We start from the raw sequence: 21,137 nt of genomic DNA on the forward strand, positions 1-21,137 counted from the left end.
GGAACTTTGAAAATACTTATGGCTTTGTTTTCCTGATCATCTCCTAAGTTTTTACCTCTCTCGTTCACAGATGTGTTATGTGCATATGGGAAAGAGGGGGTTATTTTGAGACAGTGAGACATGTTGTAGAGATAGTACATGGGTAGCTCATGTGGAGCATAGATCCCAAGCAACAATGCCAGACAAGCCAGAAAGATTCAACCCAACCCTCGCCAAAAGCTCCAGTCCTGACCTAGATACTGGCCCAAAATGGAAGAATGAACAACAGTCTGCGACTAGACCTAACAGTAGCTTCGCGTACGCGACGGAATGGAGCAACGAAAAGCAAAAAAAAAAAATCATAGGCATGTATTACCATCAGGATAATACTGCTGGTTCATGCTCTCTGGGGTACCCTGTCCATGATTGAACTGATCACTGTAGTACTCCTCCTGACCTGCAAATTGTTGGAGAGGACCTAAAAAAGTAATAGTCTCACGTTAAGTGCAGCCTTTGCTCTTTGGAATTTATTTATAGATCAATATATTTATACACAACACAGAATCAACTGTTATTACAAAAAGTTAACACTCGTTAAAAGGAGGATAATTTCATCAGAACATAGGATTACATTACATTTGTCTCCTGCTTGTTGTCATAGAGACACGCGTTTGATTGCAATACTGATACTAAACTGCCACCCTTGATAGAAAGCAAACAATGTGCTCACTTTTACACAAGAACTTTCACATGACCAGACAAACATGGAAAGCAAGCTCTTTTCTTTGCATGTCCTGCATTGATGGCTTCATCTCTTACTGCTGAAGGAAGCAGGTAAAACACTTGTATCTTCATGCCAAGTGGTCTTATTGAAGATGCTGGGTACTAATGAAGCTGGGTTTAATTGGACAATTGTATCATAGTTTGTTTTTGGAAAAACTGTCACCAGCCAAACATAACTGCTAGAATGGCAGACTTCTCACTGATACTGATTGGAAGGGAAAGATTTGATAATTTACCACAAGGAAGAACTTCTGGGAGTTCACATCATTAGCCAAACCCACCTTGCTACACTAGAATCTGCACTCAAAATAGTGCAAGATTTCATGCGGTGAAACTAAGCTCCAAAAGAGCGAAGGGCAAAACCCTGAAGCAGTGACATTGATCGACCAAGTAGCAACAGGCTTGCTATCTGTGTGGTTCAGTGGGCATCACAGTCACTTCAGAGGTCAGCAGTTCAGAGTTCAAATCCTACTGCAGTGACTGGAGTAGAAAAACTAGACTGACATTCAGTGCTGTGCCGAGAGAGTGCTACCCTTGTTGGAGGTGCCGTCTTTTAGACGAGATGTTAACCGAGGCCCTGTCAGCATTTCCAGATGGGTGTAAAAGATCCCATGATAATATCTGGGGTAAAACCAGGGATACTCACTCTGGCATTCCTGAAGTTGTCCCACAATCAATAATGACAGAACTAGATTATTTGCTCATCATCACACAGGTAATTGCAGGAGCCTGCTGTGCATTAACTCAGGGTGCAATATTTCCAACTTGCCAATAACTACACTTCAAACAGCATGGAGCCCATAGGGAGGGCTGAAGAAATGCATGACAACCTTAGGTGCTGATGATTTTAAACAAATTCTATTGATTCAAACTGCAGGGGAAAGTGCATAGTTGCCTGAGCTTTTCCTACAAGGTTTCAGCCAGCACTTCCCAAGTTTCACTAACAATCAATTAACACTTCAAGTTAAATCATTAACAGAAGACATAACCCATTAAAACATACTAGCAGACAGAGTACACTGCACACAGCGACTATAGCTGGGATAATGTTCCTCAATAGACTCACCTTGCTGTGCTGGCCTGTATGGGGGTATCTGTCTCTGCCCCATCATGTGATTCGCCTGGTTAACAGGACTCATCATGGCCATGGGTGGCTGGTTCGGATAATGCTGTGCACCTCCTTGAGGCATATTGAACTGCGAGGCAGGAGGTTGCTGGTGTATCATTGGACCTGAAACGCAGTTCAGTGGGTCACAGAGAATCAAAGTACAAAACAATTCAGCCAACCAATCCAACAAACTACTGGAGGAACTCAGCGGGTCGGGCAGCATCTGTGGAGGGAAATGCACAGTCGATGTTTTGGGTTCGAGACCCTTCACCAGTCCAGATGAAGGGTCTCGACCTGAAACGTCGACTGTCCATTTCCCTCCACAGATGCTGCCCGACCCGCTGAGTTCCCCCAGCAGTCTGTGTGCTGCTCCAGGTTTCCAGCATCCGCAGTCTCTCATGACTCCACTTTTATTTCAGGAAAATGACTTTAAACTCCGAGACTGAAGAGGTGTTGCACAAATTCCTCCCTTGGATCTATTCGTGACTTTGTTCCTTTTCCAGTACTCATTCCATTCCAGCTGTCCATCGCCCTTAGGATCTGCCTCCACCCTTCCAGCTCACAACATATTGCCAAAAATTTTCCTCCCCACCCTGAATTTCTTGACATTTAGTTTAAATCCATGCCCTGTGCCATTGGAAGGAGCTCTATCCTCATTTACTTTGTCACATCCCCTCGTAGATATGGAGCTGGTTTCGAAACCAGTTCTGCAACATCCCACAAGCAAGGAAACCCAAAATTCATGTACTGTTTAGTCTCTCCCAATGGATCATGCAATTCCACATGATATATAGCACACAAACTGGCCATTCAGCCCAAGCAGTCAGTGACAGCATTTATGCTCCACTCAAGTCCCTCCTGAAAGCAGTGACACAGGTAGACAGAATGGTGAAGATGACATTTGACATGCTGGCCTTCACGGGTCAGGGCACTGACTACACACTTTGGGACATTGTGCTGCATTTGCACAAGCCGCTGGTGAGACAACGCTTGGAGTATTGTGTGTAGTTCTGGTCACCCAGCCACAGGAAGGATGTCATTAAGCTGGAAAGGATACAGAAAAGATTCACAGGGATGTTACCGGGACTGGAAGGCTCAAGTTACAAGGAGAGACTGGATAGGCTGGGACTGTTCTCCCCGAAACATAGGAACATAGAACAGTACAGCACAGGACAGGCCCCTCGGCCCACAATGTCACATACAACAAATTTCACAACATGCGTCAGTGATAATAAACCTGATTCTGATACGTTGAGTCAACATAACCAACCCCTTACAAGTCGTGGTGTCATACTCCTTGACAGATGGATCTCTCCTGTAAATTGCCAGGGAAGATGCAACAAATTCATTGATTGTTTAAACACACCGGAATGAAACATTTAGCTGGTAGTGACAGACAAACCACAAATACCACTACCTGAGATTTAAAAGTCATTATGAAAATGCAAGCTGCAGTTAAACTGAATGGTCACAGGTTAACATAGAACAGTACAGCACAGGAACAGGCCCTTCGGCCCACCATGTCTGTGCCGACCACGATGTCAAATTAAACTAATCCCTTCTGCCTGCACATGGTCCACATCCCTCTGTTCTCTGCACATTCATGTGTCTACCTAACAGCCTCTTAAACACCTGTATTGTACCTGCCTCCACCACCACCCCTGGCAGCCCATTCCAGGCACCCACCACTATCTGTGTAAAAAAAAAACTTGCCCCTTTAAACTTTCCCTCTCACCTTAAACCTATGCCATCCAGTATTCGACTCTTCTACCCTGAGGAAAAAAAGACCGACTGTCTACTGTATCTATGCCTCTCGATTCAATAAACTTTACTCAAGGTTTGAAGTACCTTGGCTCGGCTGCATGTTCATGTTTGGCCGAGGTCCATAATTCCCCATCGACTGCCCTTGGTTCATGTTCATTTGGGTTTGCACTGGCATTCCTTGTGACGATGGCACCGAGTGACTGTAGCCTCCCATCGAGCTGTGGCTACTCGTTGGCATGTTGACCGAGGAATTGGCCATACCAGCCTGGCCTGGCCCCTGCACCGGCATGTGGTTAGACCCTGGCAGAGTTAGAGATAAAACACGAACAGCTATTACCAAAACCGACCATGCTCTCCTACCTTTGATGGTTCCCCAAGGTGGCTGAACTACTTTCCTACCAGAGGTTAGCCAAAGGCAGATGGGAACTTAATCCAAATTTACCCAGTTGCTTGGGGGCACCACCAGTTAATCATACCTTGTCTCTTCACCTTGTGGCTACTTTATAAGAGGATGCATCTGGTGCCTATGCAAATAATCATCTTGTGAGAGAGCGATACTTGGTAATTGGTTTATTATTGTCGCATGTACCAAGGTACAGTGAAAAACTTGTATGCCATCCAGACAGACCATTTCATTACATCAGTGCATTGAGGTAGTATGAGGGAAAACAATAACAGAATGCAGAGTAAAGTGTAACAGTTACAGAGAAAGTGCAGTGCAGGCAGACAGTAAGGTGCAAGGTCATAACGAGGTAGATTGAGGTCAACAGTCCATCTTATTGTACTAGGGGACCGTTCAATATTCTTATAACAGCAGGACAGAAGCTGTCCTTGAGCCTGGTGGTACATGCTTTCAGGCTTTTGTATCTGATGGGAGGGAGTGAACAGAAGATCCCGATTGGACAGGGATCCTGTTGGGTTTGGTCCCTGGCTGCGAGTTTTGTCATGGTGGAACCTAGTCAGAGTTATACAGCATGGAAACAGGCCCTTCAGCCCATCAAGCACCTACATATGCACCAAGCTCATTCTATTCTGTCCACATTCTCATCAACTGCCCCGCGGATTCTACCACCAATCTGCATACTAGGGGCAAAATACAGCAGCCAATTATCTTCCCAGCCTGTATGCGTGGAGGATGGGGTGGAAAACAAGAGCACTCAGGGGAAACACAGGCGGTAACAGAGAGAACAGAACAACACAAAGAGCGCCGGAGGCGACTGGAGCTGTGAAGCAGCAGTACGACTAAATAAAGAAATCAAATCTATTCTCGATTACTATCTGGCCGCTGTGGGGTTATGTATGTGTGTCCACTGAGGTACAGACTGCGTTCTGGGGCTCCAAGCTCGGCGGCGAGATAGCAATTCACTGCAAACCAGCACAGAAGCTGGCTGGCGGGTTGCTGCATACTGCAAGACAAGGAATGCCTCAACATTTAAAAAAAGTGGTGACCACTCAGGCCGTCACACCCATGGCTCCATCCGATTGGTTCCACTCCCACTGGTCTTCCGATGGTTATCTGGTTCCTTCCAAGAGTTCAGCTCCCAGCCCCACTTTCAGACAGCATGTTCCCGATTATAGCAACTTACTGAATTAAAAAATGTTTCATGCCCCATTTAGTCCCTTTACCATTTCCCAAATCTCATTATTGACCCTCATGCCACAGAAAAAATGTTTCCTTTCATCTACTTCAACTCTACCCATCTCTTCCTAACCTTTGGTATTGGTATATTATTGTCACTTGTTCTGAGGTACAGTGAAAAACTTGTCTTGCACACTATTCATTCAGGTCAATTCATTACATAGAATAACTGAGGCACTCCTCAGAATAACCTCAGTCACTCCAGGTTCTCCAGTTCAGAGTGGAACATTTGATCAGATCATTACTCAACTCCGACCAGCCCCTCAGTTCTCTTCAACTCTCAAGACCTCGAACAAAAGCCGCCCACTCTTGCTTTGACATCTCCAATAACCCTAGCCTTGGAGTGTTTGAGATCTAAACTCCAGACCCCCACCACCCTCTGTGTGAAGAGCTTCAGGACAGCCTTACTCCAATTAAAGTTATTCCTTCCCCTGCCCCCAACAGTACTATGGGTGCCCCTTGCCAGAGGAAGTGGTTTCTCACTAGTATGGGGTGTTTTCTCTGCAGTCCAGGTGATATACAGTTCTGGGAAGCACATCTTGGTCCCTGTCCCAAAACTCCTCAGCTCTGTGAAGTGGAACGTTTAGAGGATAGTTCAATCACCACTCATCCAAGGCCAGAAGGCTTCACTCAGAGGGTGGTGCGAGTGTGGAACGAGCTGCCAGAGGAAGTGGTGAATGCGGGTTCAATTGTAACATTGAGAAGTTTGGATAGGTACTTACGTGGATGAGAGAGGAATGGAGGGATATGGTCTGGGTGCAGGTAGATGGGACTAGGCAGAAAACCAGACTGACATGGACTAGATGGGCTGAAGGGCCTGTATCTGTGCTGTAGTGCTCTATGATATTCTTTACCCACTTAAATACACCAAGGGGAAATATACAGGAAATTAACCAACATGCACGTCTTTGGGATGTGGGAGCACCCGGGGGAAACCCACACGGTCACAGGGAGAACGTGCAAACTCCACACAGATCCACACACATCAGAGATCAGGAGCAGTAAAGCAGAAGTGTCAGGCTCCTGAATACCTTGGAGACAGTTTCAGACAAATGCCGCGTCAAAAGCCCTGGTTTGCACAACGGCGTATAAGAACTTCAGCTGCTGCTGGACATGTTTAAACAATCAGTGCAACACTGAGTTCTGTATTTTCTTCGTCCAACTCAGTTTTGCACTAAATTTGTATTCTGTATACACCATTTTTTGCACTATTTGTACTTGCACAATTTTTTTGTCTGCGTTTATTGTATGTCTTCTGTTTTATGTATGTCCTCTGTTGTGAGAGTCTGGGGGAAATGTCATTTCATTCCTCCGTGTGTTTTTATAGCATGTGGGTGAATGGCAATAAAGTAACTTGAACTTAACTGCTGTAACACCTTGTCCATGTTGTTCAGCCTTTAGAGTCACTCAGTTGCTAATGTTACAACAAGGTCCAAACAATTCACGGGGCAACTCACCAGGCATCTGCCCGTTCATCTGGTTTGGCATGTGAGGGGCAGGGGCACCCCCTCCAACCATGCCGTCTGACGACATGTTGTGCGTGTGAGGGAGCTGATTCATCGACCCTGGTCCCATCGGCATGGTCTGCGAGGGAGGCTGCAACACAGGAGCAGAAACAAAATTAGCAGCAAAGCTCAACGATTCCCACTAACCCCTCACTTCACCTCCAACGTTCAGGCCAACATCACAGAGCTCGTCACACACCTCTGTGGACCCAGCATGTCAACAGGATCACCATTCATCTTCTACATGCTGGTATCTGGAGCTAAGAACTGCTGGAGGAACTCAGCATGTCAGGCAGCATCTGTGGAGGCAGAGGAATGGTCAACGTTTTGGGTCAAAACCTGATGCAGGATCTTGGCCCAAAATGTCAACCATTCCTGACTGGTTGCCTCATGGTCTGGTAGTTGCATTCGAATGCACAGGAATGCAAGAAGCTGTGGGAAGTAGCGGACGCAGCCCAATACATCACAGGCACATCCCTCCCAACCATCAGCAACATCTACAGGAGGCGCTGCCTTAAGAAGACAACATCCATTATCAAGGATCCCCACCATCCAGGCCATGCCATCTTCTCCCAGCTCCCATCGGGCAGGAGGTACAGAAGCCTGAAGTCCCACACCACCAGGTCCAGGAACAGCTACTTCCCTTCAACCATTTGGTTCTTGAACCAACCGGCACAACCCTAATCACTACAGTTTAGCAACACTATGACCACTTTGCACTAAAATGGGCCTTGTATTGTTTCGTTCTAATTGTGTTATTCCTTGTAAAAATTGTTTAATTTACATATTTTTTTTCTTGTGAATGCTGCTTGTACGACACTATGTGCCTGTGACGTTGCTGCAAGTAAGTTTCTCAATGTACCGGTGCATACATGGACTTGCACAGATGACAGACTCAACTTTCACTTTTTTAAAATCTTTCATTCAGGCAATTTACTGTCCATCCCCAATTGCTGCTGAACTATGCACCTTGCTAGGACAGTTCAGATAACTGTTGAGTCAATTGCTTCAGTGATCTGGAGTCAAGTCTAGGCTAGACCAGGTAACAATGGCAGATTCTGGTGAAGGACATGAGTGGGTTTTTACAAAGTCCGCATTGTTTCAAGGTCACTTTACAGAGACAATGAGAAAAGAACAAACTGCTAAAGAAACTCGAGAAACAAAGGACTGCAGATGCTAGAATCTAGATGAAAAATCTAGATGAGGAACTCAGCAGGCCAGGCAGCATCCGTGGAGAAAAGCAGGCGGTCAATGTTTCCGGTCAGGACCCTTCCTCAGGACTGAAGATAGGAAAAGGGGAAGCCCAATATCTTGGAGGGAAAAGCAGAGCAGTGATAGGTGGACAAAAGAGGGGAGGTGGGGTGGGCACAGGGGTTTAAAAAAAAGGCTAGGAAAGGGAAGAAGAGAAGAAGCATGGTGGGGGGGGGGGGCAGTTGTGGGGAAGGGGCGTGGGGATTACCTAAAGCAGGAGAATTCAATATTCATGCCAAATGCATCATCGTGCTAAAGGAACTCAGCCAGTTAGGCAGCATCTGTGGAGCCCAAGGGATAGTCAACGTTTTGGGCCAAGACCCTGCATCAGGACTGTTATTGAGACAAACTTTCCCTTAAAACAAAACGACTTAAAATCCTGGAACTTCCTCAGTGGAACAATTGCAGATTGCCGCGTTACCTATTAGGCTCTGGCAGAAATGCAGAGTAAATACAGAGGAGTGGAGAGCAAGGTGAACTGTTGGTTAAAATTATATTTAATTCTGGGCAAATCGTTCAATGTCTCTGGTGAAAGGTCACCATGAACCTTGTACTCTGCCTTCAAGTTCATGTCTAACAGCCTCTTAAACACCACTATTGTATCTGCTTCCATCACCACCCCTGGCAGCCTGTTCCAGGCACCCACCGCTGTAAAAAAAACTTGCCCCGCACATCTCCTTTTAACTTACCGTCTCACCTTAAATGCACGTCCCTCCAGTATTAGACATTTCAACCCTTGGAAAAAGATTCTGACTTTGTACCCTATCAACATCTCCTATAAGTTTATAAACTTCTATCAGGTCTGCCCTCAGCCTCTGATGCTCTAGAGAAAACGATCCAAGTTGGAAGTGACTTCGCAACAGGAGAACGTGCCCAATCCATTTCCCAATTTAAATACCTCAACCCAAAAGATGCGAGAGCCTATCGTCAAGCTCCTGCCCTCAATTTAAGTCCTTAACTTCCAGCTACACTCGAGTGAAATCACCATGGCCGCCACTTCCTCCGAGGCCTTGTTTTATTTAGCAGGGACACTTACAGCTGGCAACAGCGACTGCATATTCTGATTGGAATCTGCTATTGTTGCCAAGTAGACCAAGTTTCTGTGAAGCATTTGCTGGTACCTAGGAGTGAACACAAAACGTTATTGTGCTTGATAACTTACTTTGCACTTTCACTAATAATATCATGATCAGTCTGTTATCATCTGAGTGTTTTGCCTCTGCAAGCCAAGATTCAGGCCAAAGTAAATATTGTAATGTGACCTACACTGTTGCAACAAGCTGAATGGCCTCTTCCTCTGTCACAAATTTCCAATGACGTGATTTGAGAATGGCATCGATCAGTAGCTCTTCTCCCCTCTCCCATCAGGCAGAAGATAGAAAAGCTTGTGAACATGTGCCACCAGACTCTACCCTACTGTCAGACACTTGAACAGACCTCATGTACAGGATGGACTCTTGACCTCTCAATCCACCTCATTACGACCTTGCACCTTATTGTCTGCCTGCACTTTCTCTGTAACTGTAATAATATATTCTGCATTCTGTTATTGTTTTCCCTTGTACGACCTCAATGAACTGATGTGATGAATTGATCTGCATGGACGGCATGCAAAACAAAGTTTTTCCACTGTACATGTGGCAACAATGAACTAATTAATTAATTAATGAGGAATAGAATAAATGGGCTGAAATGAATTCCTTCTAGGTCACAAGGAGATGTGGTAAATATGGTAACAGGAGTTCCTCTCAAATTTTCCAACAGATCTATTTATGTTTCCATCTCCTGTCACTCGCCCACAGTCCCACACAAACCCCCGCCCAGTGGGAGCGGTTACTCTACTCTGACCAACTTGAATCTTTTCTGAGAACCACCCCTCATTATTCTCTTTTCTCAAAGAGAACCCCACCCTTTGCATTTTGTTCCCAGAGGAGGAATAAGCAGTCACTGTATAACCAATTTTTAACAAGTTTAATAATAATTAGATTGTACAGCATTAACTATATATTTTCCCCTTACATTTGACCTCCTAATGTACAACACTTCATGCTTGCCCGGATTAAACTCCATCTGCCATTTCTCAATCTATAAAGCTTAGGTTTAAGATGTAGAAAGATTTAATAGGAACCTGAGGGGCAACTTTTTCACACAGGGTGCTGGGTATATGAAACGACCTGCCAGAGGATGTGGTTGAGGCAGGTACACTTGCAATATTTAAAAGACACTTGGATAGGTACATGGACAGGACAGGTTTGCTTGACAGGCACTATGGTCGGCATGAATGAGTTGGGCCAAAGGGCCTGTTTCCATGCTGTATGACTCTATGACAGCCAGGCACCACAGACTCAATGAACTGCTACAGCAAAGGTACAAACATCTGGCCCATTGTCTGCACATTAATTTACAATCTATAAGACACAGAAGAGAAGTCAACTTACTGAGAACATTCAGCAGATTTTCCTTTGCTCTGGTAGTCCATAATACATTGGATAAGCTGGTTGTTTTCATCCAGTAACTAACAAAAGAAAGAAGACAGTAGGTTAGGGCAATTGTGTAAGTGTTTCCAGAGCAAATGAATGCAGCTCATTTGCTGATCAGTTGATTCCTGGGCCCAGCACACAGACGCAATCACAAGGAAGGCACGCCAGCGTCTTTACTTTCTTAGGAGGTTAAGAAGGTTCAGCTTGTCACCGAACACTCCAACAAATGTCTATAGATGTACTGTTGAAAGTATCCTGACTTGTTGCATCACGGTCTGGTACGGCAATTCGAATGTGTGGGAAATGCAAGAAGCTGCAGAGAGTAGTGGACTCAGCCCAATCCATCCCTACCCACTATCGAAAGTATCTACGAGGTGCTGCCTCAAGGCAGCAACATCTATCATCAAAGATCCCCACCATCCGGGCTGTGCCATCTTCTCACAGCTCCCATCGGGCAGGAGGTACAGAAGCCTGAAGTCCCACACCACCAGGTTCAGGAACAGCTACTTCCCTTCAACCATTCGGTTCTTGAACCAACCTGTACAACCCTAATCACTGCCTGAGTATACCAACACTAGGACCACTTCGCACCGAAATTGACTTATTTTTGTTCCAATTGTATTCTTTATTGTAACAATTATGTATATTTTTGTTGTGAATCTTGTGTATCTGACGCTCCGTGCCTGTGATGCTGCTGCAAGTAAGTTTTTCATTGCACCTGTGCACACATGGACTTGTGCACATGACAATAAAAACTCGTCTTTGACTTTGAACTGGATGGGAACAATGCATTAAGTAGTAGTGTCAAGATATCAAATCCAGTGCACACAGCTGTTAACTAACCAAGTGCTCACAACACACCCGACATCGCGACGTCCCACTGCAATACATTGCATCTTGCCATTTTCAATGCACCAAGCTCTGAAGAGAAATACTCATGGCAGGGAAGTGGTATCACCGTGGTACACAAGTTAATACTTCACTTCTAATACAATGTCATCAACTTGAAAAATTAACTATGGTTTTCTCCCCACAGATGTTCGTGATGAGCCGAGTATCCTCACCACTGGCTTCCAATTTCTGCAGTAGTTTGTGAGCTTTCAGAATCAACACCACAATCCACTATCAGTATCCATTCCTCAAAAGGAGTGTCTACACTTCCCGCTGCCTCAGGAAAGCAGCCAAGATGATCAAAGACCCCTCCCACTCCAGACATTTTCTCTTCTCCCCCCCCTTTCCATTGGGCAGAAGACAAAAGCACGGACCACCAGGCTCAAAGACAGCTTCTATCCCACTGTTATTAGACTATTGAACAGACCTGTCATATGCTAAAAGGTGAACTCTTGATCTCTCAATCTACCTCGTCGTGGCCCTTGCACTTTATTTGCCCACCTACACCGCACCTTTTCTGCAACTGTAACACTACATTCTATTTTCCTTTTTACTACCTCAATGTACAGAATGAGTGGCACGGTAGCATAGCAGTTAGCGTAACACTATTACAGCGCCAGAGACCTGGGGTCAAGTCCCGCCGCTGTCTGTAAGGAGTTTGTACGTTCTCCCCGTGTCTGCATGGGTTTCCTCCGGGTGCTCCGGTTTCCTCCCATATTCCAAAAGACGTACGGGTTAGGAGCTGTGGGTATGTGACGTTGGCGCCGGAAGAGTGGCGACACTCGTGGGCTGCCCCCAGCACATTCTTAGCAATGCAAAAAGACGTATTTCACTGTGTGTTTCTATGTACATGTGACTAATAAATAAATATCTGTCTGTTTGGATGGCATGCACACAAAAGCTTTTCACTGTATCTCGGTACATGTGACAATAACAAACTAATAATAGTAATCCTCAAATAGCATTCCAGTAGTCTTAAAGAAAAGAAATTGCAGAAAAAAAATCATCTTTAACAGAGCAAATTGTCGCAAAGCAATGATCAAATTTGACATTGAGTCTCACAGGGAGATATTCAATCAGGGGACCAAACCCTTGGCCAAAAGGAAGGAGGTTTTAAGGATCACCTCAAAAGAGGAGGAAGGGGTTAGAGACTGAATTTTATTTCAGGACCTTGGTGCTGACCAGATGCTGCGGCGATTTAGTTTAAGATTTGTTAAGTTCAAATTGAAAGGGCTTCCACACAGTAAATAAGAGAAACGGTCCAGCAGCAGGAAGGCTGTGGGCTGATTTCAGATTAACAAGGAATGGTGGGGGGGGGGGGAGGGGGGGGGGGTGCGGGAAGTAAAGATGAGAATGTACTTCAATTAAAAAGTAACAGAATCAATTGTGATCTGCCACAAAAAACACAAACACTCAGCAGGTCAGGCAGCATCTGTGGGGAGAGAAAACAGAGTTAATGTTTCTGGTCAACTTGTGAAAGGGAATTTTATAAGTACTCAAAAGGGGAAATGTAAGATCCATGGGAACATGCAGCAAAAAATTAGAAAGACAGAGGGTGAGCCCACGGAAGGAATCAAAACACAGGAACTGTCAGTCATTCAGGGTGAGGTGCTCACATTTCCATACAACAGAGGAAATGGCCATTTGGCCCAGCGAGTCTGTGCTGGCTTTCAGAGCAATCCCATTTCTCCATTTACTTCCTTGCAACCTAATCAATAATTAATTTAATGGGACTAGGCTGGTGGGCACCATGGATGAGTTGGGCTGAAGGGCCTGTTTCCATGCTGCATTACTTATGACCATTTTCTCTCATATACCCATCATCCTCCTGCTGATTTTCTGAGCGTAGTGGGTAACAGGAGAAGTTTACAGCAGTCAATTAATCTACCAACCATCAAGCACTCATTTTACACTAATTCTACACCAATACCATAATATTTCCATCAACTCCCTCCAGATTCTGGAATTGGAATATTTGCGTCATAAGTTTTGAGGTACCGTGAAAATCTTGTCTTGCATGCCGATCGTACAATTCATTACAACAGTGCATTGAGGTAGTACAAGGGAAAACAATAACAGAATGCAGAATAAAGTGTCACAGTTACAGAGAAAGTGCAGTGCAGGCAGACAATAAGGTGCAAGGTCATAACGAGCTAGATTGTGAGGTCAAGAGTCCATCTTATCGTACTAGGGAACTGTTCAATAGTCTTATAACAGTGGGATGGAAGCTGTCCTTGAGCCTGGTGGTACGTGCTTTCAGCCTTTTGTATCTTCAGTCCGATGGGAGGGGGAAGAGAGAATGTCTGGGGTGGGTGGGGTCTTTGATTATGCTGGCTGCTTTACCGAGGCAGCGAGATGGGTAGACAGTCCATGGAGGGGAGGCAGGTGTCCGTGATGTACTGAGCTGTGTCCACAACTCTCTGCAGTTTCTTGTGGTCCCAGGCAGAGCTTTTGCCGTACCAAGCTGTGATGTATCCGGAAAGGTGCTTTCTGCGGTGCATCGAAAGATTTTACCATTCACCCAGGGGCAATTTACAGTAGCCAATTAACCTACCAACCTGCACGACTTTGGGCTGTGGGAGGAAACTGGAGCACCCGGGGGGGAAACCCACACAGTCACAGGGAGAATGTGCAAACTCCACACAGACAGCACCAAAGGTCTGGATCGAACCCAGGTCTCTGGTGCTGCGATACAACACCTACTGCAGCACTGCACTGCCATCGTGTCAAAACAGACAGATACACCGGGGAAAAAAATCTGGTGAATAAATTAAAGAACACAAGAAATAGGAGGGGTTCAGTCAGTCCCTCGGGCTTGTTCCCCAGTCAACCAATTTGTGGCGACCTCTGATCTCAATCCCATTCTCCTACCCAATCACTCGATTCCTCTAATGGCCAGAAACCTATTTGTTCTACATATAACAGTACAGCACAGGAACAGGCCCTTCGGCCCGCAGTGTTGTGCCGAACTAATTAAGCTAATCACACCCAATCCCTTCTGCCTGCACATGGTCTATCTCCCTCCATTCTCTGCATATCCATGTCCCTATCTAAGATGAATCTGTCATATCTGCCACCACCACTGAATGTGCTCCTACTTAAGAGCCACAGAGCCATACACCACAGAAACAGGTCCTTTGGCCCATGCCAACCAAGATGCCAATCTAAGCCAGTCCCATTTGCCTGCATTTGGCCCATATCCCTCTAAACCTTTCCTATTCATGTACCTGTCCAAGTACCTTTTAAATGATAATGTACCTGCCTCAACCTCTTCCTCTGGCAGCTCGTTCCATATATGGACCACCCTCTATTCCTATTAAATCTCTCACCCTAATCTACGTCCTCTAGTTCTTGATTCCCCAACCCTCCGAAAAAGATTGAGTACATTCACCCTATTTATGCCCCTCATGTTTTTATACACCTCTAATAAGGACCCCCTCCTACACTCCAATGAAAAAAGTCCCAACCTGCTCAACCTCTCTCCGTAACTCAGGCCCTCGAGTTCTCATAACTCCTTGTGTTTGCTTGCACCGAAGACTGTAGAAAAACCTCGTCAGAGAGGTTGGAGGGTTCCAGGGAAGAAGCCTGGCACGGCCGAGACTGGAGAAGCCTGGGTCGTCAGAGGATCAGGACTGTTCAACATTGTGAATGGTGTCGGTGGTGTAACTAATAAGGAATTCCTCCCGATGGCTGAATGATTGGGAGCAGCAGACCACTGATTTAAGATGGAACCAGAGGCAGCAGGAAGAAAGGTTTCTTTGTGCACGTAGTGGTGGGAATCTGGAATCTGTCATAAACAGAATGGGGCAGCTCAGTGGCACAGCTGCTGCCTCACAGCTCCACCGACCCAGGCTCAATCCTGAGCTTGGGCACTGTCTGTGTGGAATCTGCACATTCTCCCTGTGACCAGGTGGGTTTCCCCCCGGTGCTCCAGTTTCCTCCCACGTCCCAAAGATGTGTGGGTTGGGTTAATTGGCCCCTGGAGTGTACGTGAGTGGTAGAATCTGGGGGGTGTTAATGGAAAGGAGGAGAGAACAAAATGGGATCAAATGTAACTGGGTGCTTGATGGTCACAGAGCAATACAGCACAGATACAGGCCCTTCGGCCCAACCAGTCCATGTTGACCACGGTGCCCACCCAGCTAGTCCCAATTTCCTGCATTTGACCCATATCCCTCTAAGCCCCACCGCTCCATGCATCTATCCAAGTCCTTCTTAAATGATCCTATTGTACCTGCCTCACCCACTTCCTCTGGCAGCTCGTTCCATATACTCACCACCCTCTGCGTGACAAAGTTGCCCCTCAGGTCCCTTTTGAATCTTTCCCCTCTCACCCTAGACCTATGGTCCCCCCCCCCCAGTTTTGGACTCCCCTACCCTGGGAAAAAGACTGTTACCGTCCATTTTACCTATTCCTCTCATAATTTTAAACACTTCTACATATTCTCCTACATTCCAAGCAATAAAGACCTAGCCTGGCCAACCTCGCCTATAACTCAGGCCCTCGAGTCCCGGCAACATCCTCATAAATCTTCTCTGCACTCCGTCCAGTTCAACCACGTCTTTCCTATAACAGGGCGACCAAAACTGTGCACAGTGCTCCAAGTGGGGCCTCACCAACATCTTGCCATTGGTCAGGGAAGACACGATGAGCTGAAAGAGTTGTTTCTGAGCACAGTAATAGTCATACAGCAGGGAAACAAGCCCTTCGCTCCACCATGTGTACACTATCCGATGAGCACCTACCCACACCAATCCCATTCCCCCCACTCACATCACCCTGAACTACCCTCCCCACCACAGCCACCCATCCCACACAAACAGCCGAGAGAGCACAAATTCCTCCTTGACTCAGTCCAAAACCTCTGAGTCAATGGCCTCTGGTTCTAAACTCTTAGCAAGCTCTGCGTCAGTCCCTCCCAGGATCTTGTTTGAGGGTGAATCACCTGCTTTACCACTCAACAGAGACTAGAAACAAATCCTCATGGGTTTGCTGTTGGATTTATTGATGTTCGTGTTTCACAGGGGCAGAGTTCTGATTTGGTGTGAAAATGGACACATTTCCTGTCTGCCCTTTTGAATTCTGAAGGTTCACCACCCTCCAAGTGAAGAAATTACTCCTCATATAGAGTCATACAGCAGGGAAACAGGCCCTTCGGCCCAACTCGTCCATGCTGACTGTGTTGCCCAGTGAGCTAGTCCCATAGCCCTCTAAACCTCTCCTATCCTATCCTTGTACTTACCTAGATGGCTTTTAAATGTTGCTAATGTGCCCACCTCAACCACTATTTCTGGCAGCTCATTCCAAACACGCACCACTTATCTCAGTCTGAAACTGCTCCCCCGGTCCTCGACTCCTCAGCCTGAGGAAACATTCGTCCCTGCATCAGTCACTGCCGTCTGGCAAGCGGTACCGGAGCAACCGGGCCAGAACTACTAAACTGTACAACAGTATTTCCCCCCCACAGGCTGTCAGGCTCCTGAATACCCTGGAGGCAGTTTCAGATAAATGCCGCGTCAAAAACCCTGGTTTGCACAACGGCGCACGAGAACTTCGGCTGCTGCTGAACAAGTTTATACACTTAGTGCAATACATTGAGTTCGGTATTTTCTTTGTCCAACTCGGTTTTGCACTAATTTTGTATCCTGTATATACCATTTTTTGCACTATTTGTGCTTGCACAATTTTTCTGTCTGTTCCATGTATGTCCTCTGTTGAGAGAGTCTGGGGGAAACGACATTTCGTTCCTCCATGTGTTTTACAGCACATGACAATAGTGTACAACTTGAACCTGAACCTGTAAAGATTCTGCAGGCTTCAGTTCAACAGAATACTGTCACCATCCGCTCAATCTCTCCTCGTACAGCAAACCCACCACCCCTGGAAACTGTCCAGCTCGTCTTCACGGAAGCAGCTCACCAGAAAATGGGACACACAATGTAAACCAGGCTGGCACAGCGGGCAATTCCAGGGGCTCCGGAAGTTGCAGAAGCAAGAGATCTCAGATGATTTGAGATTATGAGAGGCAATAGATAGAGGAGACAGCCAGTATCTTTGTCCCCAGGGTCGAAATATCTAATATCCAGAGGGGACGCACTCAGGGTGAGAGGGGCTAAGTTCAAACGAGATGTGCGGTGCAAGATTTTTGTAGGAATACAGAGCGGTGGGTGCCTGGAATGCACTGCCAGGGGTGGTGGTGGAGGCAGATCCGATAGTGATGTTTAAGAGGCCGTTAGATAGACACATGAATATGCAGGGTATGGAGGGATTTGGACATTGTGTAGGCAGAAGAGAATGAGTGTAATTAGGCATTTAATTAGTTTGGCAAAACATCGTAGGCCAAAGGGCTGTACTGTTCTAGGTTCCACAGCAGTTCACATCATCAGAAGGTAAACCCAAAACTGGCCCCTTGCACTCCCTCCTCCCACCTCCCCACAACTACTCCCCCTTCAGGAGAAAGTTCCACATTCTCAGCACACACTGCACGGAACCATTTTTCTCCTAAATTCCCCATTTTCTATTTATAGCTCCACAAATTTAAGAATCTAACAAGTATCTGTCCTAAAATCCACAGAAGCTTGAAATCCAAAATAAAACCAGCAAATGTGGCCCAACCTGTAGAATACTTCCATTATGACAAAGAAAATTGTTAATGTTTTGTTGGTGGCCTTCCCCAAGAACTAGGAAACAGTTTCTCTCTCCACAGTTACTGCTCGACCTGAGTCTTTTTTCTTTTAGCTCTGGCATGTCAAACCTCCGGATAATTTTGAGATATCCAAGGAAAAGACTCCCAAGGCAGATCAGCCTTGTCTGACTGTTATAACCTCAGTTCTTGCAATCTTGCATCTCTGTGCACTCTCCCCAGTGCCACTTTAGTTTCTTTCCCCCTCCACTCTCCCAAACACGAGACTAAAATGACATATTCCAAGTAGGATCTAATCAAGGACCAACACAAGGAGGAGGTCCCACAGATGCTGCCCGACCCACTGAGTCCCTCCAGCAGATTGTTCGTTGCAAAGGATCAATACACATTCAACTTAACCTTCCAGTTCCACCAGAAATGAGCCTTGGAACTCTTCATACTTGGAGTCCTAGAGTAATACTGTACAGCAACAGGCTCTTTGGCCCACTACATCCACGGTGTTCATTATACCGATCCTCTTTACCATGCCTTGAACTTTGATAAGTGTAATAAAGATGACCACTATTTGCAACCATCAACAGAGAGAGTAGGTGGCCTGATTCATTCAAACAAAAGTCATCAAGATATGAAATTCATTTGCCACAATTCAAAAGTCATGCTGGTTAGTCAACATCTTCCTCCGCATTGAATTAACCCTTGCCCGCACGGTTCCGATTCATTGTTTCCACCATTTAAGAGTTCCAGGTAATAATTACACTCTACTTAAAAATGGTTTACTGCACACTCCACCATTTTAAACCCATGCCTCCTGTTTGTGAACTATGTAATGGGAACAGATTCCCCCTCTCTACTCTGTCCAAACCCATCACTAAGTTGTCCACCATGTCAAATCTCCTCTTAACCTCCTTTGTCCCAGAGAGGAGCTCAGCTTCTCCATTACAGCTCTGCATAACACAGAGTGCATTACCCTCTCTCTGACCAGTTCAAAGAATTCGATAATAGTGGGAAAGCACGTCCTCCCCGTTAGAAGTTGCTTACTAGAACATAGAACAGTACAGCACAGGAACAGGCCCTTCAACCCACAATGTTTTGCAGAACTAATTAAGCTAATGATATCTAGTTAAACTAATCTCTTCTACCTGCACATGGTCCAGGTTAAACAGGCTAAACAAATTCAGTTTGTCCCCTTCGACTCTCACCAACTTTTATCGATGCACCATAGAAAGCATCCTATCTGGATGTATCACGGCTTGGTATGGCAACTGCTCTGCCCAGGACTGCAAGAAACTGCAGAGAGTTGTGGACACAGCCCAGCACATCACGGACACCAGCGTCCCCTCCTTGGACTGTCTTTACCTCTCGCTGTCTTGGTGAAGCAGCCAGCATAATCAAAGACCCCACCCACGTGGGTCATTCTCTCTTTTCCCATCAGGTAGAAAATACAGGAGCCTGAGGGCACGTACCACCAGGCTCAAGGACAGCTTCTACCCCACTGTGATATGGACTATTGAACGGTTCCCTTATACAATGAGATGGACTCTGACCTCACGATCTACCTTGTTGTGACCTTGCACCTTATTGCACTGCACTTTCTCTGTAGCTGTGACACTTGACTCTGTACTGTTATTGTTTTTACCTGTACTACCTCAATGCACTCCCTACTAACCCAATGTAACTGCACTGTGTAATGAATTGATCTGTACGATCAGTATGCAAGACAAGTTTTTCACTGTACCTCGGTACAAGCGACAATAATAAACCAATACCATATCCCTCCATTCTCTGCATATTCATGTGCTTATCTAAGAGTCTCTTAGATGCCTCCATCATATCTGCCTCCACCACCAGCCCAAGCAGATCGTTCCATACACCCACCACTCTCTACGTAAAAATAAACTTGCCCCGCATATCTCCTTTGAACTCTCCCCCCACACCCTGAATGTATGCCATCTAGTCCGAGACATTTCAATGCTGGGCAAAAGATTCCGACTGTCTGTGCCTCTCAGAAGTGTATAAACTTCCACCAGGTCTCCCCTCAGCCTCTGTTGCTCCAGAGAAAACAACCCAAGTTTGTCCAACCTCTCCTCATACCCTCTAATCCAGGCAGCATCTTGGTAAACCTCTTCTGCACCCTCTCCAAAGTCTCCACATCCTTCCCATATTGCTTAATATTTCAGATTTCTTGAACTTTCAATTGCACATCCAAATGAAGCTTCCAATATCCTTCCTAGCACAGATGCCCAGCTAACTGTGTGCACTGCTCAGTGGGCATGTTCTTTTCGTCTAGTCAGATAAATGAATGCCCGCCAGCACAGTTCTTGCAATGATTTTAATGTATCTACAATAACATTTCTTAACTTCTGTAAGCCCGTGTACACGTCCAGACACAAGAGATTCTGCAGATGCTGGAATCTGAAGCAACACACACAAAATGCTGGGGGAACTTAGTTGAAGGGTCTCAACCCAAAACATCGACTGTTTATTTCCCTCCATAGATGCTGCCTGACCTGCTGAGTTCCTCCAACACTTGGTGTGTGTTACATGTCCAGACATCCTATTTGATTGCCTCTAAGCCCACATTGTTGACTCTGCTAAATACAGGTGATCTTTTGATGCAAAATGGACTGAAGAGCTGTAGATTTTCTCTATCTCTAGTCACCTTTTTCATCAAAGGATTACCTTACGTAGTTTCTTTGCCTTCTCAATTCTTAAAACAAAATCATCTGTTCTTTGCATCAGCTTTGCTTTTTACATATTTTACTGTACATTTAAAACTCAAATTTACACAGCTCTATTGATCAAGGTGTTGTTACCAGATTGTTGTTTTCGTAAATCCTATTTTTTTAAAATTTTATTTACAGCGTGGTAACAGGCCCTTCGGGCCCAATGAGTCCGCGCCGCCTATTTTAAACCCAAATTAACCTACCCGTACATTTTTGGAATGTGGGAGGAAACCCACGCAGACATGGGAGAACGTATAAACTCCTTACAGACAGTGACGGGAATCAAACCCCGATCACTGGCGCTGTAACAGCGTTGCGCTAACCGCTGCGCTACCTTGCCGCCCATGTAGAATACCATTTTGACATTTGC

General features: G+C 45.7%; 1 protein-coding gene across 3 annotated transcripts in view; it reads right to left on the reverse strand.

The window, feature by feature from the left end:
• ss18 (SS18 subunit of BAF chromatin remodeling complex) overlaps positions 1-21,137 on the reverse strand; it is a 48,061-nt gene that overhangs the window by 24,358 nt on the left and 2,566 nt on the right. For 2 of the 3 annotated variants that reach the window (XM_052023648.1, XM_052023649.1), the window contains exons 2-7: positions 10,468-10,544; positions 9,066-9,150; positions 6,731-6,869; positions 3,719-3,934; positions 1,829-1,993; positions 356-457 (exon numbers count right to left, since the gene is read on the reverse strand). In XM_052023648.1, the coding sequence (XP_051879608.1) occupies positions 356-457; positions 1,829-1,993; positions 3,719-3,934; positions 6,731-6,869; positions 9,066-9,150; positions 10,468-10,544 (784 nt within the window). The remainder of the gene's footprint in view (positions 1-355; positions 458-1,828; positions 1,994-3,718; positions 3,935-6,730; positions 6,870-9,065; positions 9,151-10,467; positions 10,545-21,137) is intronic. The other variant, XM_052023650.1, reaches the window with a different exon arrangement.

Source organism: Pristis pectinata, chromosome 9 (assembly GCF_009764475.1).
Source record: "Pristis pectinata isolate sPriPec2 chromosome 9, sPriPec2.1.pri, whole genome shotgun sequence".
Taxonomy (NCBI): Eukaryota; Metazoa; Chordata; class Chondrichthyes; order Rhinopristiformes; family Pristidae; genus Pristis; species Pristis pectinata.